Source organism: Artibeus jamaicensis, unplaced genomic scaffold (assembly GCF_021234435.1).
Source record: "Artibeus jamaicensis isolate MK-2021 breed Jamaican fruit bat unplaced genomic scaffold, CSHL_Jam_final contig_704, whole genome shotgun sequence".
In the NCBI taxonomy this organism is placed as follows: domain Eukaryota; kingdom Metazoa; phylum Chordata; class Mammalia; order Chiroptera; family Phyllostomidae; genus Artibeus; species Artibeus jamaicensis.
In genome coordinates this window covers 243840-269407 of record NW_026521931.1, presented here as the reverse complement: position 1 = coordinate 269407, position 25568 = coordinate 243840, and the positions used below count along the sequence as shown (strand labels likewise).

The following is a 25568-nucleotide window of genomic DNA, read 5'->3' as shown; positions in this document are numbered from 1 at the left end:
ATGAAACTATTTTACACATAGTAAATGTAAATTCCTAAGAATTTAAGTATAATTTATAAGTTTGCACATCTAGCAATGAGCAGAACTTGGTAAAAATATCAGTCTTATAAAAATTCAAAATCATCAATTTTAACCTTTTTTTTTGGGGGGGGGGGAAGTGGAGTAATGTCTATCTACATAGCAGACTTCCTTCTAAAAGAAATGCTTTGTAAGAAAGAAATCCAAACTTTTTCTTCTCTAAAAACTCTTCACTCACACAAAAGAAATATTCTTTCAGAAGTAAATATTTCCCTATGATGCTGTTTAAGTATTTAATTTAGTATATAATATGAGGACAGTTTTCAAACAGTTTTCTTTATACATACTTTCTGACTACTTTTTAAACTGTGTTCTATTGATAATAGTTTTGGAGTTTCATGATTTACTAAAGAGGTTATTCAGCTCACCTCACATCTCTTACTGTAAAGAGCAAATTATTACTGATAATTTATAGTCTTGTATCATTGGTCACACAGTTGTCACAGCAATTACAGAGTCTGCTCTGATTTGTGAGAACATTCTAAGTTTTGGTCATTTCCCATAGGAGACAAGTGACCAAACCAATGGGAGACAATGGTAATTCTGCCAAGGACTCTCAGCTACATCCATTCTGCCTTCTTCCTCTCGTCCTCACCATCCCGGATCTCCACCTACACTGCAAAGGCAGAGAAATACAGTGGCAGAGAAAGTTCCGTGTGTCTATGTGTTTCAGACTGACATCCCTCAGGGTTCTCTCCTTGTCACTTCCATCAGAGTTACACCTTAATCCTCTTTCCCTTGAAGTCCTGGCTCATGCTCTTCCTAATTTAAGTTCCTGATGACTCACAATATGTCACTGTCACAGAAATATGCAGGAAAACAACAAAATATTTTAAATATAGAGCCAGTTTTAGAAGATGACAGCTGCTAAATTTAAAATATTTCAATAATTACTATGTAATAAGTCTCAACTCCAATATTTTAAATATTCTTCCAATACCTTATTTTCTTCAATAAAATTTTGTCTACATGTCCTGATTATGAAATATATGAGTTAATTCCCTGTATTCAGTATCCCTCAAGACCATATTACAATTGCTTGCACCATGCAGAGACTGGAAGAGGTGCTCATTTCCTTGTGCACCATCCTTAGAGGGAGGGAGCAGAACAGGCGTTCTTGGGAGGTAGTCATAGGAGAAGTTCAAAAACATAAAAAGGATCCCCTAGGCAGGCATGTCTAATGTTTTGGCAACTGTGGGCCACACTGAAACAAATAGACTTGTCTTGAGCAACACAATAAACACATACACAGTAACAAAACCTGAAGAGCAAAAAAGAAAAAAAAAGAGGTTTGAAGTAAATGTATGATTTTGTGCCAGGCCCCGTTCATAGCCATCCCCGGCTGCATGCCGCCCATGGCCGGGGATCGGAGACCCCTGCCAGCTCGTCTCTGTATCCTGTCTACATCTCTAGTGAAGTGACTTGAGTCCCGCTATGCTCAGTTCTCTTTTATCAGTGAGGCTCTCAGGAAGGTCTCTCCTTTTCCAGCCTCCTTCTCAGAGCAGCGTTGACTTCTCTGTTCCTCAGACTGTAGATCAGGGGATTCAGCATGGGATTGAAAAGGCTGTGAAACAGGAGGAGGTATTTCTTCTTCTCCCGGGGGTCCCCATGTTGGGGTACAACATACATGATAATGGCTGTGCCATAAAAGAGTCCCACCATGCAGAGGTGGAAGGAGCAAGTGGAGAAAGCTTTCTGGCGTCCCTCTGCTGACTGGATTTTCAGGATGTCACGTAGAGTGTGCTTATAGGAGACCACAGTTGCAGACATTGGTCCCACCAGCACTGATACTGCCCCAGCCAAAACCAAAACCTCACTAAGGTGGGTGTCTGCACAGGCAAGTTTGAGAATAGCTAGAATCTCACAGAAGTGATTCACTTTCTGGGGCCCACAGAAGGGCAACAATAAGAGTAACACCATTTGTACTACAGCCAGGAGGATTCCTAAAGTCCAGGAAGTCACTGCCAGGGTGACACAGACTCCCCAGCTCATGATGGTAGAATACCGAAGGGGCAGGCAGATGGCCACGTACCTGTCATAGGACATCACCACCAGGAGAAGATCTTCAGTGTGAGCAAAAATCAAGAAGAGGAAGGTCTGTGTCATGCAGCCAGCAAAGGAGATGGGCTGGGCTGGGCTCAGGAGGTTGACCAGCATCTGGGGCACCGTGTTGCAGGCATAGGCTATGTCCACAGTGGCCAGGTGTGAGAGGAAGAAGTACATGGGGGTGTGCAGTCGGGGGTCCAGTGAGATGAGCCCCAGGATGACCCCATTGCCCAGCAGGGTGAAGGCATAGAACACGGAGAAGACCCCAAACAGGAGAATCTGTATCCCTGGGCTGAGTGGGAATCCCACTAGGAGGAACTCTGTGACAGAGGTCTGGTTGCCCCCCATTGTCCTGGGAAGGAACAAGGGAGAGAGCTCAGCAGGTCTGAGTGCCCGAGGGACGTGTTTAACATAATAGACCTGTGTGTGTCACCATTTCTTCCCTCACAAAACATCTTCAGTGACACTTCTGTCCTGTTCGTCAGTTACTAAGCGAATCCTATGCTCTGCAATTGACACAGAGGTCATCTTTTCTCATACATGGAATACATGACAAGTGAAAAAACTGAAAGTGTGATTAAGCCTAAACCAGGCACAAGGCAACAAAGGAGAAATTAAGAAGAAACTAAATTTTCCAATAACCAGACAACACAAAAAATCTGGTATTGATAAATATATTTACATTGACTACCACATTATGGAAGACACTAAAACACAGACATAATCAGAGTAGGAGAAAAAAAAACAAGATACAGTATCTTTACAAAAAGGATTCCTGAATTACCTAAATTCACCCTTCCTCACCTTCTCTCCAGCCCTCTCTCTCTTACACACACACACAGGCATGCACACACCCAGAAGTTAAAGATGAAATTACAAAAAACATGGCCAGCCATAAAGAAACTGGTATTAGCATAACTGATGATCACTTCAAAGCATTTATAGGCATACGGGAGCTATGACACAATAATAATAAAAGGAACAATCCAAAAAAAAATTCAGGATCTAGCCCCGACAAATTTTCAGAACAAAGTGACATTTATCTGAGAGTGTCTCCCAAACCTTCAGAAACATTGTATTTCAAGGTGCAACATTAAAAGCTTTTTCTCTGAGTCAGAAAATGTACTTCACTAACACAATATCTGTTTAACGTTGACTCAATAACTACTCAGCAAGAAGACAAAAAAAGAAGTAAAGGGCAAAAGAATTGAAATGGAGAATATAAAATGTCATTATTCACAAAACACAATTGGATACATAGAAAAAACTTTTCCAAGTGAACTACTGAAATTCATAAGCAAATTTATAAAAACTCTGAATTCAAGGTCAATGTGCAGAATGAAAAATGTATATATATGACAAAGGATTGGGAATTCATAAAGATTCAAAATCTCTCCAAACTGGCCTATACACTCAATGAAATTCAAGTCAGAATCCACCAGTTGTTTTATCATGTGGAAATTCATCTTTTTCTAGATATCACATAGGAAAATGAAAAAAGTCAAGGATTACCAAAAGACCTTGAGAAGAAAGAATGAAGGAAGAGGACTTAAACTACGGACTAGTAACATTTATTATAAAACCAACATAAATAAATCACTGGGGAACTGGGGCAAAGATAAACCAATACAGCAATGCAGCAGCTGGGGTGACTCAGAAGTTCAGACACACAAAGGCAGTGCCAGTGATTTCTGTGCAGACTGCGCAGTCCATCGGCTGACCATGGAGAAAACTCCAACCTGGCCACCGCACATGAGGCCCCAGATAAGTTTCAGGGGGACTTTCATTCTAAATATGAAGGATAAACACACCTTCCAGGATACAAACCAGGGGGACACAGAGGAGCAGCATCTCTCAAATAGATCCAAACAGAACAGTCTCATGACAGCCTTGCACCCACAAGCTGGCTCCTCTATCATTTGTTTCAATAGTTTCAAATTTTAAGAACAACACATCTTCACTTCAGCATCATTAGTTTTTAACACCATTTCTCAAAGTGACTTAAAAAGTAAAGAGAGTAAGAATGCATTTACATTTAGTCTTGTATAGAACACATGTTTTCATGGATTACTATGCAAGGTACAAAAGTGAAGCAGCAAAGCTGTTTTCCTAGTAGAACTGTTTTACATTACTTCCACCAGGTACTGCTTTTCCTAAATTCTGATGAGTGGCAACGGCAGCCACATCCCATTCTAGGATCTGACAATGGGTCTCCCTGGGATACGGACAGCCATCCACGGACAGGAAGCCTGAAACACCAAACCAGGAAAAGCGAATCAGGCGCCTCTACCAGCTTCACTGACACATGAAAAATACAATGGGAGTTTTTATCAAATTCCTATAAAATATTCTTGTTGCCACGTGTTAGCACCTCTGTACAGGGAAGGAAATAAAAGAAGGCTCTTTCTAGGAGGTGGTAGAAGCACATGGTTCTCACATAGGAAGACATGAAGGAGAAATTGTGTAACAGCTCCAGCTTCACCTTCCACTTTAAAAGGAGGCAACAGTATTAGATGGCTTTTATGCCCCTCTCAGGTTGCTACCATGAGACAAGGACAGATAGTGGAGCCAGGCCCTCCCCATAAATGTGACCAGGGAGAGGTTTTAACTAGGAGGAGTGAGAAACATTGGCTTTGACAGCTGGGGTGTCAGATGTTACTCTGAGCAACCCCACCACCAGCATAGTGCAAGGAAAGGGTCTTCAGAAAGCTGTCTTTCTCTTCATTCTAATCCTGAGGACTAGAGTCAACCTTTAGTCCTGCTCTGCTGTTAGTCATTAACCAGCTTATATATAATGATGTGTAGGTAGGAGGGCACTGTGTATGGTATTTTCCTCTTAGTGGGTTTCAATGTACAGGAAGAGGAGAACTTGGAGCTAAAGCATCTACTGCCTGAGATGGGTCCCAGGGTGATGAGTCACAGAGGCTCCTTCTGTCCAGACCACGAGGACAGGACACAGGGGAGCTCAGGAGGCTTCTACATGAGAGGGCTTCACACTCTGACCACCTAAAGCCCACCCATTCCCCAGACACGTACCTGTGGAGTCCAGGGGACAATTTACAAGGTGTCTTCCCACAATTCCATGTCTTCCCTACTGAGCAGAACAAACCTGCCCTTCTGTTCTCAAATCCAGCTTTGTTATCTGAGGGTGCGAGTGCAAGTATGTGAGTGACTGTGTGTGTGGTACTAGTAGAGAAGTGAGAACTCAGGAGAAATGTCAGGGTGATCCTACTCAGCAAATTCCTGACATGAAAATGTAACAGGTAGACAAGTCGGATGTTACAGGATGTGTCACAGAGCAATTCCACAGTCCCCGAGTATCTGGATTCTGAGCAGCTGATCTGATGTGGAGCCCACCTCTGTACCTGCAAGGAGAATGCTTTAAACTTCATGATGTGGTGTGTGTGGCCCCTATGGAGCTTGTCAAGTTGAGCACCTTGAAGAACCAGTTCCTGCCAAGGGAGTGAACCATCTTTGCCTGCTGAAAAATATTATTTTTACTGGGAAACCCATAGAGATTGAAGCCTATTTTCTTAGATTTAGGGTCCTTTAAGTGACTTCAGGGACACCAAGTTTGCTATCCTGAGGTTGGATTCAGTGGGCACTGATGTTCACACTGACCTGCAATAGTAAACACTGATCTTCAACACTGCAGTTTGGGAAGAGGACTGGCATGAGAGATTAAGTTATGTGCTAGGAGCATATAAAATATATTAACTCACTAGGAGTGATAAGGTCCCATAGGAAGTGCTTGTTCAGGGAAGATGCACAAAACCTCAATAATCTTTAGAGGAATATAATATAATAGACAAGAGTATAAGTCCAGATGTAACACAGGCAATCATAGGAACAAATAAAGACTTCAACATAAACAAAATGAAAGATAAAAATCACAGGATCATATCAACAGATGCTGAAAAAGCATTTGCTAAAGTACAGTACCCATTTGAGATGAAAAACACAGTGGGAATAGAGGGAGAATACCTCAACATAATATAAGTCATATATGAGAAACTTACAGCCAATACCATACTCAGTGGACAAATCTACAAGTTTTCTTCTTAAGGATCATGAAGAAGACAAAGGTGTCCACTTTCACCGCTTTTATTCAACATAGTATTGGAAGTTCTAGACACAGTGATTAGATGAGAAAAAAGAAATAAAAGGCATCCAAATTGGAAAGGAGGAAGTAATACTGTCATTATTTGCAGATGACATGATAGTGTACATAGAAAACTCTATATGCTCCAACAGAAGACTACTCGATTCAACAAAGGGGGCAGTAACATAAAATGGAGTAATAATAGCCTCTTCAACAAATGGTGCTGGGAGAACTGGATAGCTATGTGCAAAAAAAAAAGAAACTTGAACACCAACTTACACCATACACCAAAATAAATTCAAGGTGGATAAAAGACTTAAATGGAAGCCATGACACCATTAAAATCCTAGAGAAGAACATTGGCAGGAAAATCTAAGATATTTCACGCAGCAACATTTTTACTGATATGTCACCTAGAGCAAGGGACATAAAGGAAAGAATAAGCAAATGGGATCTCTTCAAAATAAAAAGCTTCTGCACAGCTAAAGAAAACAGTATTAAGATAAAAAGGTGCCGCGGTGCGAGGGCCAAGTGGACAGGCGAGAGAGTGGGCGGTTGGACTGGGCCGGCAGGTCCCCACGGCATGCGGCAGTGGAGGGCGCCGCCATTTCCCTGCTCTGACCCCACCTCCACATACAGCGTCATAACCCAGCAACTCTGAGTGGCCCGGCCCAGGTGAACCACCTAAGGCACTGCTCCTCCGCACCCAGCTGTGAGAAGCGGCAGAGGGGGTCACCATTTCCCCGCTCTGGCCACGCCCCCACATACAGCGTCACAACCCAGCGACCTGGGAATCCAAGGCGCCGCTTCTCACATTTAAAGGGCCCGAACAGACCAAGAATGGCAGAGGAGGATCTCAGAGCCCCAGAGCCAATAAATCTAAGTGATGAAGAAATAGCAAAACTCACAGACGCACAGTTTAAAACATTGGTGATCAGGATCCTCACAGAACTGGTTGATTATACCGACAAATTAGACAAATATATGAAGGCGAAACTAATTGAAATGAATGGAATTGCACAGGACACCAATAGCAATGAAAAGGAAACTGGGACTCAAATCAATGGAGTGGACCAGAAGAAAGCAAATAATGGCCAAACAGAAAAGAGTCACGGAGCAAGAATTCAAAGAAATGAGGAGAGCCTTAGGAACCTCCAGGACATCTTTAAACACTCCAACATCCGAATTATAGGGGTACCAGAAGGGGGAAAGGCACAACCACCAGTGGAAAACTTATTTGAACAAATAATAAAGGAGAATTTCCCCAATCTGGCAAAGGAAATAGACTTCCAGGAAATCCAGGAAGCTCAGAGAGTACCAAAGAAGTTGGACCCAAGAAGGAACACACCAAGGCACATCATAATTACATTAGCCAAGATTAAAATGAAGGAGAGAATCCTAGAAGCAGCAAGAGCTAAGGGGACAGTCACCTACAAAGGAGTCCCCATCAGAATGTCAGCAGATTTCTCAAAAGAGACCTTACAGGCAAGAAGGGGCTGGAAAGAGGTATTCCAAGTCATGAAATCTAAAGACCTACAACCAAGATTGCTCTATGAACAGGGTCGTTTAAATAAACAGAAAAAAAACACAACGTTATCAAAAACCCAAACAAAAACAAAGCCAACAAAAGAACTAAAAGAGAAATGAAAGTGATCAGAAGGAGGGGAGGAGAGGGAGAGGGGGAGGGAAGGAGAGAAAAGAAGAGAAGGAGAAGAGAAGAGAAGAAGGGGGGGGGGAGAAAGGGAAAAAAATATAAACAGAGACAGGACAGCAAGGAAGGGGGGTTGGGGGGGGGGGGGGAGGGGGTGAGAGGGGGAGAAGGCGAGGGACAAAATAAAAAAAAAAGATAAAAAAGAGAGCCAACTGTATGGGAAAACATATTTGCCAATGATACCTCAGACAAAGGTTTAATCTCCAAAATATACAAAGAACTCACATGACTGCACTCTAGGAAGACATCTAACCCAATTAAAAAACGGGCAAAGGACTTGAACAAACACCTCTCCAAGGAAGACATACAGAGGATCCAGAGACAAATGAAAAGATACTCAATATCACTAGCTATCAGAGAGATGCGAATTAAAACCACAATGAGATACCACTTTACACCAGTCAGAATGGCCATCATAAACAAAGCAACAAACAACAAATGTTGGAGAGGTTGTGGGGAAAAGGGATCCCTAGTTCACTGTGGGTGGAATGGCAGACTGGTACAACCATTATGGAAAACAGTATGGAATTTTCTCAGAAAACTAAAAATGGACCTGCCTTTTGACCCAGCAATTCCACTGCTAGGATTATATCCTAAGAACCCTAAAACACCAATTCAAAAGAACATATGCACCCCAATGTTCATAGCAGCACAATTTACAATAGCCAAGAGCTGGAAGCAACCTAGGTGCCCATCAGTAAATGAATGGATCAAAAAATTGTGGTACATTTACACAATGGAATTCTATGCAGCAGAAAGGAAGAAGGAGCTACTACCCTTTGCAACAGCGTGGATGGAACTTGAAAGCATTATGCTGAGTGAAATAAGCCAGGTTTTAAAAGACAAATACCATATGATCTCACCTTTAACAGGAAGCTAAACAACACAACAAACAAGCAAGCAAAATATAACCAAAGACACTGAAATATAGAACAGGCCGACAGGGACCAGAGGGGAGAGAATTTCAGGGGAAAAGGGGAAGGATTCACAGGAACAAGTATAAAGGACACATGGACAAAAACTAAGGGTGGTGGAAATGGGAGGGAGGTGGGGAGTACTGGAGGGGTAGGCTGGGATGGGAGTAAAAGACAGAAAACTGTGCTTGAACAATAATTAAATAAAAATTGCTAAATAAATAAATAAAATTTAAAAAAGACTACTAGACTAATAAATCAATTTACAAAATAGTGGGATGCAAAGTCGATATTCAGGTTGGAAGCACTTGCACCCACCAATAATAAAATATCAGAAACAGAAATTAGGAAAAAAATCCCTTTTCTACAGCAACAAGAAATACTACTTAGGAATAAGCAGAACCAAGGAGGTAAAGGATCTGTGCTCAGAAAACCACACAACACTGAAGAAAGAAATTAAGGGAAATACATATAAATAGAAGAATATATGTATTCATGAATAGGGAAAATTTACATCATTAAAATGTCCACACTACCTAAAGCAAGCCATAGATTCAATGCAATCTCTATTAACAAACATACCAATGATATATTTCACAGATTTAGAATAACTATTTCAAAAATTTATAAGGAACCAAAAACAACCCCAAATAGTCTCAGCAATTTTGACAAATAAGAACAAAGTAGAAGGGATCACAATACCTCATATCAAACTATATTACAAGTCCACTGTAATCAAAACAGTCTGGCACTGGCATAAGAACAAATACACAGATCAATGAATCAGAAGAGAGAGCCCACAAATAAATCCATGTCTCTATGGTCAAGAATATTGGACAAAAGGGGCAGGAGCATAAAATGGAGTGAAAATAGCCTCTTCAACAAATAGTATTGGGAGAACTGAAATGTTACATGCAAAAAAAGAAATTAGACCACTAATGTAAAACATACACCAGAATTAATTCATAATGGACAAAAGACTGAAAACATAGCTGTAACACTGTAAATGTCCTAGAGGAAAACAAAGGCAGCAAAATTTCACATATTCATGCAGTAATATTTTTCATGATGTATCCTTCTAGCCAAGAGAAATAAAGAAAAGAATAAGTAAATGGCACGACATCAAATGTAAAAGCCTCTGCATGGCTAAAGAAAACATCATCAAAATGAAAAGGAAACCAACCATATGGGAACACATATTTGTCACTGACACCTGAGACAAAGGTTTGATCTCCAAACTATATAAAGAACTCACAGGACTCACCACCAGGAAGGCAAACAATCCAATTAAAACATGGGCAAAGGACCTGAACAGACACTTCTCCATGCAGAACAAACAGAGGGCCTACAGGCATATGAAAGGATGCTCAACACCACTAGCCATCAGCGAGATGCAAATTATAACCAGTAGAAGATACCACCTCACACCATTCAGAATGGCCATCATTAAAAAATACAAAGTGCTGGCAAGGATGTGGTGAAAAGGGAACCCTAGTGCACTGTTGGTGGGAATGCAGCCTTGTGCAGCTCCTGTGGAAAACTGTATGGAATTTCTTCAAAAAATTAAAAATGGCACAATCTTTTGATCCAGTGATTCCACTGCTGGGATTATACCCCAAGAGGCATGAAACACCAATACAAGAGAACACATGCACCCCTATGTTCATAGCAGTGTTATTTGCAACAGCGAAGTGCTGGAAACAGTCTACTGCCCATCAGTAATGAGTGGATCAAAAAACAGCGTGCCATTTACACGACAGAATATTATGCAACAGAAAGAAAGAGCAAACTCCTCCCTTTCATGACGACATGGATGGAACCGACGAGTATTATGCTAAGTGAAATAAGCCAGACAGTGAAAGGCAGATACCACATGATCTCACCTACAAGGTGACCCTAATGAACAAAACTAACAAACAAGCAAATAGAACCACAGGCATGGAAACAAGAGACAGACTGACAGTGACAAGAGGGGATGTGGGAGGGTGATAGGGAGGGAAGGAGGATGAAGGTCAAGGAACAAGTATAAATGACTCATGGACATGGACAAGGTGGGGACATGGACTGTGGGAGCAATGGGGGAAACTGGGACAAGGGAAATAGAACACCAGCAAAAAAGACACTTCAAATAACTGCAATTTTTGTTGCAAAGGGAAACAAAGTTATAAAGAATGAAAATAAAATATTTCAGTGAAGTATTAGAATCTACAAGAAAACAATTATGTTTCATTTTGAAACAGCAATATATAATGATTTCAATGAAAAAAAACATCAAATACAACAGAGGGCTATGCCCAACACAGAGCAAGACCAAGGAACTCAAATGAAAGTTAATAGAAAGTATCAAATTCAGGCATAAAATGGAAAAACTGGAGTTGACTCAGGAAAACGTCTTTGAAAGTGCTAAAGTGTTCTAACATATGGTTAAGAAGAAAGGAAAATTAAATGGGAAAATAGCACCTTTTGAGAATGTTATTTCTGAGAATTTCCCAACTGTGATGAAGAATATGCTCCCATGAGCACAGAAATCTCAGAAAATTACAAGGAGGACACATTTATGTACAACACCATGATCCTACAATATTATAGTGACATTTCTGAAAACCAATGATAAACTAAATATTCTCAAAACTCAGAAAAAAAATTTATTTATTACCCATTACCAACAGGAATTGTTGGTTTAGCTGGAAAAAGAGACACCCTTTAGTGTCTTTTGCATGCAGCCCTGTTGGCAATGAAGATTTGGTCTTGGTTATTTGGGTTTGTTTGCTTGTTTTATTTTTGACTCGTGTTTCTCTTTGAAAACGTGTTCATTTCATCTTAATTTTGGAAGCCTATTTCCCTGTATATAAACTGTTGGATTGACAGTTCTTTTTTCAACCCTTCTCAGATATTAATCACTGACCTCTGACCTCCATAGTTCCCACTCAGCAGTCAGAAATTATTATTATTGCTGCATCTCTCATGGTACTACAGAAAGGACCCAGTTCCATGGAGGCACCTGTACTTTAATTCCCTGCCTTGCAGAAGGGAGGGCTGGTCTCATAGGCCATTGCCATCATGTCAACCTGGGACCTTAGGGACTGAAAGTGACTTTAAGCCAGTGCTGGCTTCAGATCTCCACATTCAGTTGCTGAATCTGCCTCATTTTTGTCCTTTGAAAGTTTTACTCACTCTCTTTAAAGCCCAGTTATATATTTCGGATTTATGGTTTTTAAAATGTTTTACCCAGTAGTTTTAGGTGCTTTCTCCTAACACAGTTTTCAGGATGGCCACTCTGCTGTATTGCCATTGTTTCTATTATAGAAACCCCAGAAGTAACCTACCTGGGGAGGGAGTCAAATACCTGCTCTTTCCCTTCACAAATGAGAACTTGGTGTAAACAGAGCTGCACTATAAGGATGCAAGTTCACGTCTCCGCACCTGCCCACAAAAACGTGTTATTCCTGTGATGCATATTCCTTACCCTTGTCCCTACCTCCAGTTCCAGTTTCCTGTATGTGTTATTTCATGGGACGCTTATCACCTCCCTTTTCCAAATGTCTCATCTTCTTCTTTAATGCATGACTCCATCCCTTTTCTTGTGTTCTCCCTTATTCCAGTCCATGGTCTTTTCTTGTCTGTATATGCTCAGATTTATAAACCTCTACTTACTCCACAGATTTTCCACTTTTAAAACTATAGTGTTCAAAAAATTTTTATTTACCATATAGACAATACATTATATATGTATATCTGTTATAGAAACAATTTATCATAGTTGGATTTGAAATTCAAATAAGCACATAGAAGAAAATTTTTTCCTTATCATAACTGTGAGTTTTCTGTCAGCAATTCCATATTATACATATGGCATTAGTAGTCTTACTTTTTTCACTTAATATGAATTGTAAATATATTGCAAGCCAATGAATCCACAACAAACCCGACTTTGATGAAGATATTTAATATGCAAGTTCCATGTAGATATGTTTTTTAGCTGTTTCCTAGTATTGGAAATCTTGTGCTTTTTCAATATTTAGCTACTACAAACTAATACTACAAAGAAGAGTCTTTGCTCACATAATTATTTCCTTGGATAAATTCTTTAAATGGGAATTACTGGATCAAAACTAACTTGTGGTGTTCATCTCTGTTCTTATGTACCAAATTGTCCTGGGCAATAAAAGTACTGTGTGGTATTACCTATTTTCTCAAAGCTCTACCATAAAATAGAAAGAAGACTCATAGATAGAGAACACACTGACAGGTATCAGAGGACAGAGGGTTAGAGGCCTGGGTGAAAAAGTTGAAGAGATTGAGTAAATATAAATAAAAAGTTCAAAGCCATAGACACAGACAACAATCACCAGAGAACAGTATGGTGATTACCAGAGGGACAGGGGACAGGGGAGTGGGGAGGTAGAAGAGGGTGAAGGGGGAATCAACGGTGATGGAATGAGACTTGAATTGGCGTGGTGAACACACACTACAATATACAGATGATGTAACATATAAATGTAAACCTGAAACCTGTTAAATTTACTTATTTTTTGAAGATTCTATTTATTTGTTTTTAGACAGAGGGGAAGGGAGGGAGAAAGAGAGGGAGAGAAACATCTATGTGTAGCTCCCTCTGACACGGCCCCTACTGAGGACCTGGTCTGCAACCCAGCCATGTGCCCCGGCTGGGAATTGAACCACTGATCCTCTAGTTCACAGGCCAGCACTCAATCTTCTGAGCCACACCAGCCAGGGCTGAAATCTTTATAATTTTATTAAGCAGTACATCCCGATAAATTAAGTGAAAAAAATTTTAAATAATAAGATTTAAAAAGTTATCAACTTTAATTACAAATAATTGCACCTTCTTTTTATTCTTAATATTTACTTTATATTTGTCCTGATAATTTGGGAAATTTTTAGAGTTCTGAAAATACTTAAAAAGATACTTACATTTTGTGTTCTGATCATGCTTGGTCTTTGTTGTTTTTTTTTAAATGCTTAAAACACTTTGGGAAAGAAACCAAGTTGTTAAAATACTTCATTCAGAGGAGACTTCTAGTTAGAAACTAGGGGCTTAATAAAGAATACTGAAAGGTGACTGGACTGGCAGTCTTCTTCCTCAGAAAGGTCTTACTTCCAGTTCCCCACTGTGAATACATCACCAGGTGGTCTTACAGAGCTGATTTGCTGCTGGAGTTGGTGCTGACTTTCTCTGGGTTTTAAGGCAAACCTACTTCCATGTACATGGACCAATGTGCATGGTGCATCAGTAAGTGAATGAGCTTACCTGAATAACTACAAGTACTGTGGGCCCCAAATTACCGTACTCACGCCTTTGAATGATCTCCTTCTCATGACTACAGAACTGTTTTTGCAACCAATTTGGAAAATGAACATGAATTCCTCTAAAAAGTTCTAAGGTTGATAAATAAATCAACATACTTTATATCGACTCATTTCCATTTCATATCTAAATACTCAAGTATGTTCTATTAAAAAAACTGACCAGCCTGAGGCAGACTCCCTCAATCACTCTATGTCTGCTTCTGACAACAAACATGGAGCTTATGGATGCACACCTATATATAAGTCTTAACACTTCAGTAGAAATTTCATACACAGTTGACTGTGGACAATGAGGGGGTCAGGGGAAACCACCTAATATGCAGGGGCTAGGGTAATTGATCCCCCATGCATTCAAAAATATGCACAAATTTGATTTGCTAAAACCTTCATTACTAATAGCCTAATGTTGACCCCAATGTGACTGATACTCTATACTCTCAGATCATTGGTCAAACAGTCATCACAGCAATTACACAGTCTGCTCTTATTTGCGAGAATGATCTAAGTTTTGGTCATTTCCCATAAGAGATAATGGACAAAACCAATGACAGAAAATGTTAATTCTGCTGAGGACTCTCAGCTACATCCATTCCGCCTTCTTCCTCTCGTCCCCACCATCCCGGATCTCTACCTACACTGCAAAGGCAGAGAAACACAGCAGCAGAGAAAGTTCCGTGTGTCTGTGTGTTTCACCTGACATCCCTCAGGGTTCTCTCCTTGTTATTGGTTCCATCAGAGTTACACCTTAATCCTCTTTCCCTTGAAGTTCTGGCTCATGCTCTTCCTAATTTAAGTTCCTGATGACTTACAATATGTCACTGTCATAAATATATTAAGGAAAATAACCAAATATTTTAAATATAGAGCCAGTTTTGGAAGATGAAAATTGCTAAATTTAAAGTATTTCAATAATTACTATGTAACAAGTCTCAACTCCAATATTTTAAATATTCTTCTAATACCTTATTTTCTTCAATAAAATTTTGTCTACATGTCCTGATTATAGAATATATGAGTTAATTCCCTGTATTCAGTATCCCTCAAGACCATATTACAAGTGCTTGTACCATGCAGAGACTGGAAGAGGCGCTCATTTCCTTGTGCACCATCCTTAGAGGGAGGGAGCAGAATGGGCTTTCTTGGGAGGTAGTCATGGGACAAGTTCAAAAACATAAAAAGGATCCCCTAGGCAGGCATGTCTAATGTTTTGGCAACTGTGGGCCACACTGGAACAAATAGACTTGTCATGAGCAACACAATAAATATACAAACAGTAACAAAACCTGAAGAGCAAAAAAGAAAAAAAAAGAGGTTTGAAGTAAATGTATGATTTTGTCGGGCCCCATTCATAGCCATCCTGGGCTGCATGCAGCCCATGGCCATGGATCGGAGACCCCTGCCAGCTCGTCTCTGTATCCTGTCTACATCTCTAGTGAAGTGGCTTCTTGGGTCCCTCCATACTCAGTTCTCTTTTATCAGTGAGGCTCTCAGGAAGGTCTCTCCTTTTCCAGCCTCCTTCTCAGAGCAGCATTGACTTCTCTGTTCCTCAGACTGTAGATCAGGGGATTCAGCATGGGGTTGAAAAGGCTGTGAAACAGGAGGAGGTATTTCTTCTTCTCCCGGGGGTCCCCATGTTGGGGTACAACATACATAATCATGGCTGTGCCATAAAAGAGCCCCACCACACAGAGATGGGAGGAGCAGGTAGAGAAAGCTTTCTGGCGTCCCTCTGCTGACTGGATTTTCAGGACGGTACGTAGAATGTGACTGTAGGAGATTACAATTGCAGGCACTGGTCCTAACAGCACTGACAATGCCCCAGCTGAAACCATAACCTTATTAAGGTGGGTGTCTGCACAGGCGAGTTTGAGAACAGCTAGAAGCTCACAGAAGAAGTGATTCACTGTCTGGGGCCCACAGAAGGGCAACAGTAACAGCAACACCATATGTACTATGGCCGGAAGGATTCCTAAAGTCCAGGAAGTCACTGCCAGGGTGACACAGACTCTCCAGCTCATGATGGTAGAATACCGAAGGGGCAGGCAGATGGCCACGTACCTGTCATAGGACATCACCACCAGGAGAAGACCTTCGGTGTGAGCAAAAATCAAGAAGAGGAAGGTCTGTGTCATGCAGCCAGCAAAGGAGATGGGCTGGGCTGGGCTCAGGAGGTTGACCAGCATCTGGGGCACCGTGTTGCAGGCATAGGCTATGTCCACAGTGGCCAGGTGGGAGAGGAAGAAGTACATGGGGGTGTGCAGTCGGGGGTCCAGTGAGATGAGCCCCAGGATGACCCCGTTGCCCAGCAGGGTGAAGGCATAGCACACGGAGAAGACCCCAAACAGGAGCAACTGCATCCTTGGGCTGAGTGGGAATCCCATGAGGAGGAACTCTGTGACAGAGGTCTGGTTGCCCCCCATTGTCCTGGGAAAGAGACAAGGGAGCTAGCTCACCAGGTCTGAGTGCCGAAGGGACGTGTTTAACATAATAGACCTGTGTGTGTCACCATTCCTTCCCTCAGAAAACATCCTCAGTGACACTTCTGTCCTGTTCATCAGTTACTAAGTGAATCCTATGCTCTGCAAATGCCACAGAATGAATTTTTTTTCACCTTGATAAATTAAATGCCAGTGTTCCATTACACTGTTTGGTAAATGTTACCTTTATTTCCAAAGTTCCACCACAGCTCCTAACATGTTAACACTCCTGCTCTGGACACTTTCTGTGGACACTTTCCTCAGTCAGCAGGTCTGCTTTGGGGGCCTGCCTGGGAGGAGTCCTGACCCCCAGTGCGCACAGGGACACTGTGGGGTGGGGGCTGTGGGCTTGGCTCTGCACCCACACATGAGGGTGGGAAGGAGGATGAGAAGCCTGTGGGAGATCCTCCTATCAGGGGATCTCACAGATTTGTGCCTTCATTTGATGACTTATGGGTCAGCCTCATAATTTTTACTGGCAGCATCATCTTGAATTAAGTTGAGAGAATGGCAGGCAGACTGCCACCACTTTACCTGGATTTAGGGAGAGAACTTTGTCTTTTCACTTTTGCACCCACAGATGTTCTACTCTCATCATGCTGTTTCATGGTGAGATAATACCCGTCACACACTTATCCCTATATGAATATTCATACTGTATGCCTGTATGTGCAGATAAAGTACATGGTATATATATATATATATATATATATATATATATATACACACACACACACACACACACACACACATATATAGTTACATACACAGTTATGTGCACACACATATACTTGTACTATTATTATGTGCAAGTGTGCACAGTACTTGTTATTTTCTATATCATTTACTACTCTCCTTCACTAGTAAAATGCTGGTTGAATGATTTTTTGGTGGGTCACGGTCTGGGATTTAAAAATACTGATCAATACCCAAAGCTAGAGCTAAAGCTTTAACTATACACTCATATCCTTAGAACTTTTAACATATTTTACAGCTTAGCTCTAACAGAGAAATACTATTCATCACAAATCTTTACTTTCAGTGGTTTATCAATCTTTAGAAAAGTATTTCTACCAGGGTGGGTATTTCCAGGTTGACTTGTAACTTTAAACCACTGCTTTTGTTTCCTTGTCTGTCTGACTCCATATCCTTCTTTCATCCGTCACTCATCTGAATTTCACTAAAATAAGAATCTCACAAAAACTCATGATTGTGGTCCTATATCAATTCTTTATTCAAATTTCCTCAGAAGTTAATATTTGAAAGGTTTGATAAGCAAAAGCGTGAAGATTTCACCCTGCTTCAGAGGAAGAATCAGAATTTACAGCAGAACACTGGGAGATGATTTTGTCTTTGTCCCAGAAATAACATCAAAACAGTTAGAATCACTTTCCTGAAGAAAGCTGGTTTTTTTTAGTAGGACCGAGCTTTATGTCAGTGAGTGCTTTAATTCAGAGATTTGGATTCACATGTTATGGGAGAAGGCGAGCAAGAAAAATGCTGAGGTCTCTTCCAACTATAGGATTCATTGGCCATAAGTGTATAGAAAACCATTAGCCATTTTTATTTCAGTTTGTTGCCTGATTTGGGGTAAAAGAAGACAGCAGTGCTATTTCTAAAGGGTCCTATAATGGACAGAATAAACTAAAGCAGAAGGAGGAGTGTCTGTTATCTCATTGTGCTCCTACCTGCTGCAAGTGGCCAAACACAATACAAAAATCCACAGGCATTTACTAAATATATTCAATGTTCATCCACATGTCTTGGCTGAGGACATACAAGACAATTCCTATCTGCTGGTGTATAGAACCTGCTTGGAGTGAGAAGTCTGGTAAAAGGACTCAAGAGATGATCATTCTCATATTCAAATAACTCACCAAATGGAAGTTCACTTTCAAAAACAAAACCTTCAGGATGCTCTATGGTAACAAACTCCTATTGTGGTCAATGCCGTCCATTATTTCATGGAAACATGACTGAATTTCATGGGACAATGGATTGACTTTCCAGCAACTCTCTCAAACAGCAAATGTATCTTATCATTTAAACAAGGAATTTTATACTAAATGTCTATCAAAATAAATGATCCATACTAGGTGTATATAAAAGACACTGATTTAAATGATCCTATTTGCTAAGTCTATAAACAGCAGCACCTGGCACTGACAGACAATAACAATTCTATTCTGCGCTCTCATTTTTCATCACAGCCTGTCTGAAATTGAATAGTGAACAAAGACTGGACAACATATGAAACTTACCACAGACTTACAGCTAAACAGAAGAAGACCAGCTGAATGTGAATGGGGTTAAGCAAAAATACACTAATAAAGAGAAAAGTATCTGTGAGTTAGTGTTAAAATTGCTGTCTCGTAAGAATCTCTTAGGAGAAAAGGTGCCCGAACAAGAAGAGATGATTTATTCTCTGCTCCACTCCACCATCTCTCAATATACTTCTGAGTGTCTGGTGTAGGGAGGGATAGAGACCCACCAGGCACACTGCCATCAGCTCCCTTCCAGGGGAAGGGGCTCTCCAGGGACTAATCTCTGGTGTTCTCCACAGGGACACCTGTGAAAAGACACTGGCTATGATGGTTCCTTCATTCACTGTGGGGTCCATGTTCATCCATTTAGAAGCTCTAGAATGCTTTCTGGGACTCCTTCACACATTACAATGACCACACCACACCTTGCATTCATTATGGCTCAAGAACTCAATTTCCCCACCTACTAACCCTCCAGATAGAGTAGGTGCTACACAGGACTTCTGGGGCCCATAGGTTTTTCCCATCCTCTAGCCTAGGCTGAGTTTTATCTCACACCTGACCTCAACATGTATCCTCTGTATTTTTTCATCAAGTCACCACAAGGAACACAACTCATAAAGTAAGACCAGAAACCAGAGACCAGGTAGCAGGACCTGTACAAGGGGCCAGGAAGAGGAGAAGGCATCCCAAGGGGACTTGTTAAATCCTGTTTGGTAGGATTTAACTGCAGTGCCAAAAGGGAAGGAAACTCTCACCAGGAAACAATCTCTATCCTATCACCTCCAGAGACTCTGAGTCAAGGGGGAAAGAGACAGGTTTCCCCTCGGACTCTGACTACTACAGTTTCCTCTCCTTCCTGAAATGGAAACTGACCTCCTTTTACAATTTTGGGGAACGCAACTGAGACCATCTGGTGGTGCCTTGGTGACTTAAATTCCTCTTTTATTCCCTTATCTACCTCTATCCTTACACTGGAATACAAAGGTGGTGGGAGATCATTTCCCAAAGTTACTTCAGTGTACATGCCAACCTATAAGGAAACAATAGAGGGACTATTTCAACTGCCAGAGCATCACCTGCAGTAGGTCTGAGATGGGCTTTCCACCCTTAAACCTGTCCAGTGAGAGGCTCATCGGTGACGGGAGTCCAGACACTACCCTCACATACTGCAGAGATACGGTGCCCTCATCCTGATACTGTCATTTTTAAATCTCTACTTTTTCATCATATAAATTTTTATCCCCAACATTATTTCATACATACATTCTCCTTTTTTGTCATCAGTTGTATCTATTTTACTGGCATTTGTAAAAAGACCTAGGTTTATATTTTAATAATCTTCATAATTTTTAAATTTTTGGCAATAAAATTTGCTGTTATATAAATTATATCACATCTGTATTTTCATTCTTAATCATGGTATCTTTTTGAGTTAAATATTTTACTTTTTAGGTGTGTCTTGTTTTGTCAATAAATATAATTTAGACTCTAAATTTGCTTTTTATTTACCTCTTTGGCTGCACATCTCAAGTCTGACACTCAGAATTTTCACCATTAACACCATCAGTAAAATACAAATTATGTAGAAGTGCATACCACTTTACACCAGTCAGGATGGCTATAATAGACAAAGCAACAAACAACAAATGTTGGAGAGGGTGTGGGGAAAAGGTGTCCTTAGTTCACTGTTGGTTGGATTGCAGACTGGTACAACCATTATGGAAAACAGTATGGAATTTTCTCAGAAAAATAAAAATTGACCTGCCTTTTGACCCAGCAATTCCACTGCTAGGATTATACCCCAAGAATCCTAAAACATCAATTTCAAAGAACCTATGCACCACAATGTTCATAGCAGCAAAATTTACAATAGCCAAGAGTTGGAAGCAACCTAGGTGCCCATCAGTAAACGAATGGATCAAAAAACTGTGGTACATATACACAATGGAATTCTATGCAGCAGAGAGAAAGAAGGAGCTACTACCTTTTGCAACAACATGGATGGAACTGGAAAGCATTATGCTGAGTGAAATAGGCCAGGCATTGAAGAACAAATACCATATGATCTCACCTTTGACAGGAAGCTAAAGAATAAAACTAACAAGCAAACAGAATAAAAACAAAGACGCCGAAATAGAGAACAAGTGGGCAGCGACCAGAGGGGAGAGGGAAGGGAACTTAAGGGGAAAAAGGGGGAGGGATTTTGAGGAACAAGTATGAAAGACACAGAGATGAGGACTGGGGGGGGAGGAATGGGTGGGAGGGGGAGATGGGGCGGGGGGTGGGGTGGGATGGGAGAAATAGATAAAAAAAAATGTACTTGAAAAGTAACTAAATAAAATTTAATATTAAAAAAAAAGAAGTGCATTTTTAGGTTTCCAAATATTTTTATTAACTTTATTATTTATTTTTAATTAATAATGTGGTATAAAGTAATGAATCCTTGGAATATTGATTATTTGAAAAATCTGAGAACTTTAATTGCTTTGCATATAGTCAATTTTGCAATTTTTATATTAATTTCCATGTAACATATTCTCTATTTTTCAGGGATAGGATTCTTTATATATTTATTACAGCAAGCTTGTTAATCTTGTTATTCAGAGCTTGGATATCCAATTTTTTTCAGTATTATCAATTTGTTTCTGAAAGTATTTTGCTAAATTTGCCACTATGAAGTAAAAAATAAAAATTGTAAGTACAAATGTTCCAATTTGGTTAAGAAAAGTTGTAAAATGGACACCAGATGCTGGAGTCTCAAGCTTATCAATGAAGAACAACCTCCACATCACTCATACTGAGAGTTCATTAAGGGACAGACACAAGAATTACTTGAAAACACTAACAGGAAGGTGAGGTTTAGACGTGATGCACAGAGAGGTTTGCTGATTCCTTACCTTGAGGGGAATGTGCTAGCTAATCACAGGCAGCACTGTGAGCCACAGGCCTTCCCTCTGAGGTCCAGTCTATGCCACACTGACAGTGCAGACCCAGAGGAGAATGTGTGGTGCTTGCTAAGGGTAGGTGACCACAGAGAAAGAGGGCTCAACAGTGAAAGCGACTCAATAAAAGTCGGATGTTTGCTACTTTCTGGTCCATGCACACATAAAACAGACTGAAAATGGAACATTCTTCCTGGACTGGTTAGGATGGCTGGATGAGACATGGCATGTTAAGTGCTACCCATGTGTAGTGCACAGCACTGGGTGAGGGATCAACAAATACAGTAGCTGTTCTCATAAGAGCCCATCTGATCTTCATATTCAGTGAGCTGTGCTGCCCACAGGAGCTAAGTAAGAGTAGGGTGGCTTTTCAAAGTGATCTTTTATGCTATAGTATTTAAAATATAGACAGAGATGAAATTCAAAATTTTTCTAAGCAATAATCTAAGTAGTTTACCTGTATTTACTTATCTAATCTTCAAAACAATGCAGTGGGATAGGTACACTTACTAGCCTCGTTTTACATATGGGGAAACTGAGGCACAGAAAGGTTAAACTTGGCCCCTGTACTCAGCCCCAGAGCCTGTGCTGTCAGTCACTGCACTGTCACGGTCCAGCTGCCTCCTGTCCCCCAGGCTCTGTGTGACCACCCACTGTTAGTAAGCACACCCCAGCAAGGAGCCTTCACCACCTTATGCACAGTGCTTCGGCAACACCTGCCCCACTCCACTCACTGCCCTTCCTGCTCCGCCCACTGCCCTGTCTAGTCTCTGACAAATAAAGAATGAACACGTGCCAATATTCAACCTGCTAGGAAGAGAAACAGCAGGAAAACAGAAGAGATTGCTCCAACATCAGTCAGGAACAGAAATTTATATAGTCAGTCAGGAAAGGAGTACCAAGTAAGATACCTGAGTTTTGTATAGGCCTGGTGAACTTCTTACAGTCCAGTAAGCCATATCGCTTTGGTTCAACTTCCCTAACTAGGCTACGAAATCAGAGCATCTTCCCAATGCCCCCCTTGTCTCACTCCTAAGGAACTTGTCATTGGATTTAATGCCCACTGAGATCATCCAAGACAGCCTCATTTCAAGATCATTAACTCAATCACATTTCAAATAAGTTCACAACCACAAGTTCCAAGTGGAGGATGTAGACACAGCCTTTTGGGAGCCACCGTGCAGCCCACCACATTAAGCATGTATGTATATATGTACAAATACATTCTCTTCTATCTGTTCCTACCTATGAGGGTGACAAGTCTTTGAGTTGTGTTATTAACATCTCCCTACCACTGAAAATGGTGGCCAGTGTGTACCACATACTCAATAAATATTAGCTGCATGAATTGGTTAATATGGTCACTCAAAAAACATACTATGTGTGTAATTAATATATTTTTATTTTATTTTATTAGCTTCTTTTAGTTTGGTGATAACTAAATCTGGAAGGCTTACTCTCTGAATAGTCTGCTAAAACTGACTACCAGAACCTATATCATGCCTAATTAACCCCAACGAGGCTGGCTCCAAACCTCTGCCCTGGCTCCAAACCCCTCGCCTGACAAGGAGCCCTCTTCTGTGTGTGTGTACCCATCACAGTGTCTCCAGTCTCCTCTCCGCAGATTCCCACAGGGAATCCCACAAGGGTTTGACCTGTGCCCTCTGCTTTAGCCCATGGTGTAGGCATTCCTCTCACAGAGGCCAAGATGATTCCCTTCTGCTCTTTGAACACAATTCACTATAACTTATGGAGAAATATTACCTCCACATACTCCCTCACCTAGACACTTATGGGAAAGAATCAAGAGACAAACAGCCCCTATACGTGGAGTCTCCCGGGTTATCTCTGTGGAGCTCAGTCAGTGTGGGCTGGTTGCAGACAGACCTGGGACCCTTCCCAGCTGGCTCCCCCAAACAGGCACTGAGGTTCACCCTGCTTCAACCTTGCATTAGCCCGGGTCTCAGAGACAATCAAGGTGTTTTGCATCACATCAGTTGGTCCAGACAACCATTGTGTGAGGGAGGCAGAGCACGAACTTTTATTCCCATTTTGCTTAAGATGAATCAGTGTTTCAGCATATTGACATGGTTTGTCCCAGGCCACATGATAAAAATATATCTGGGACTGAGACTCAGATTGTCAACAACCAGTTGGTTGCTTTTAGGCCTTATTCCTGCTGAAGATGACTTGCCTGCATTCTATGCACACATTGCATAGGTTTATATGGCTTTGCTATTCTGTTTTGATTCATATGAATTTTCTCAAAAAACAATCGCTTTTCTTTATATGTGTAGGTTTTAAATGGTAATATATTCATAACCTTTTTAAATATTTATTCTATAAAGTGAGGCAGGCTTGCATTTTACCTTTGTTTCTTTTCTTCCCTGAGGACTGTACTTCACATTTGTCCATGTTTATTTTGTCAACAGTTCTCCAGATGCAGTCATGGAGGACTCCAGCCACAGCCCTTGCACAGTTAGTTTCCACACTCAGCTTGTGGAAGAAGCATGTTTGCTCTCTAAGGAGATCCATGAGCTAAGAGACGATGTGGGCTCAGAGTCAGCACACCTAGGCTTTCGACACTGCTCCCTACTGCCTGTGTTTGGACATTGTGAACTTCCCTAAGCTTCTGTGCTGGAAGTTTGTAACATGTACCAAAGAATCCCACCAAATGATTCTTACTCCAAAAGAAAGAGAAAATATTTTTGAAAGTATTATTTGTTCTTAGCTAAAAAAAAAAGTTGCAAATGCCAAATGCCGTCTTATTTCAAACTGTTCTAATGAGAGATTTATAATCCCACCGACAAGGGCTTGTTATAGGGGATAAAGTAAAAAGCACAGCTCCCTTGGCCACTGGCAAAAGTATGAACCAGGAGAGCATAGGCATATCTGTGCACCCTTCTGGGAGTGTGTGGGCACCTATGATCAGAAAGGACTAGTGTGTGCAGGAGGGTGTCAGATGAACAAGGAGGAGAATCGAGAGTCACAGTGGCATAGGATAAAAATCTGTCAAATCCGAAATGACCTCATTGCTTGTGTGTGCTGTACATGGTGAGAGAGGGGAGGCTGGCGAAGGGAAAGAAAACTGACAAGGAATGAGAACACCGAGTTCAGAAGCAAGATGACCGAGGAGGGCAAGTTTCATTCAGCACACAGTACATTTGATGATTTTATTCATCATCTATCTTGTGCTCATCCACTAGAGGATACCAACAAACCTGTTGTGACATCTAGAAGGGAAAGGTGGAAGTCAAATACAAAGCAACTGTATCAGTTCTGTCAGAAGACAGGGTGCAATTGTATAAGGTACACATCACGTACAGATAAGAGAAGGCATCATCGCCATTGGAAGCAGGAAGGTGTCCAATACAGAGAACCAGGTGCTGACAAAACATGGTAGAAGGCCTCGTGGAGCAGTCTACACTCTCTGCCACTGAGCCCAACCCCCAGCTCACCATCCAGCCACTCCCCCAGTTTTGGTCAGGAAGCTTCCAGGAGCTCAGGAAGCCAGCCCCAGTCTGTGAGTCTTGAAGCCTTTAATACATGCTACATCCCCCCAAAAAGATAACCCATAGGCTGCCACCTCTCTCCCTGCCTAACTCAGCTTAGTATTTACTCACAGCCTAGCAACCTCATTTTTGGGTCCCAGCCAAAGAGACTTCTCTACACAAGGACTGTTTCCACAGAGCACAGGACA

General features: G+C 41.1%; 1 protein-coding gene and 1 pseudogene across 1 annotated transcript; both read right to left on the bottom strand.

The window, feature by feature from the left end:
- Window positions 1-1542: 1542 nt before the first annotated feature.
- LOC119054169 (olfactory receptor 2A25-like) lies at window positions 1543-2579 on the bottom strand (annotated as a pseudogene).
- Window positions 2580-15615: 13036 nt separating this feature from the next.
- LOC119054164 (olfactory receptor 2A25-like) lies at window positions 15616-16608 on the bottom strand. Its single transcript, XM_037152017.2, has one exon. The coding sequence runs from the start codon at window positions 16600-16602 to the stop codon at window positions 15670-15672; it is 933 nt and encodes a 310-aa protein (XP_037007912.2). The 5' UTR covers window positions 16603-16608; the 3' UTR covers window positions 15616-15669.
- Window positions 16609-25568: the final 8960 nt, after the last annotated feature.

Excerpts from the sequence above, each read along its gene's own strand:
- LOC119054164 (XM_037152017.2), bottom strand. The coding sequence starts at position 16,602 with ATGGGGGGCAACCAGACCTCTGTCACAGAGTTCCTCCTCATGGGATTC.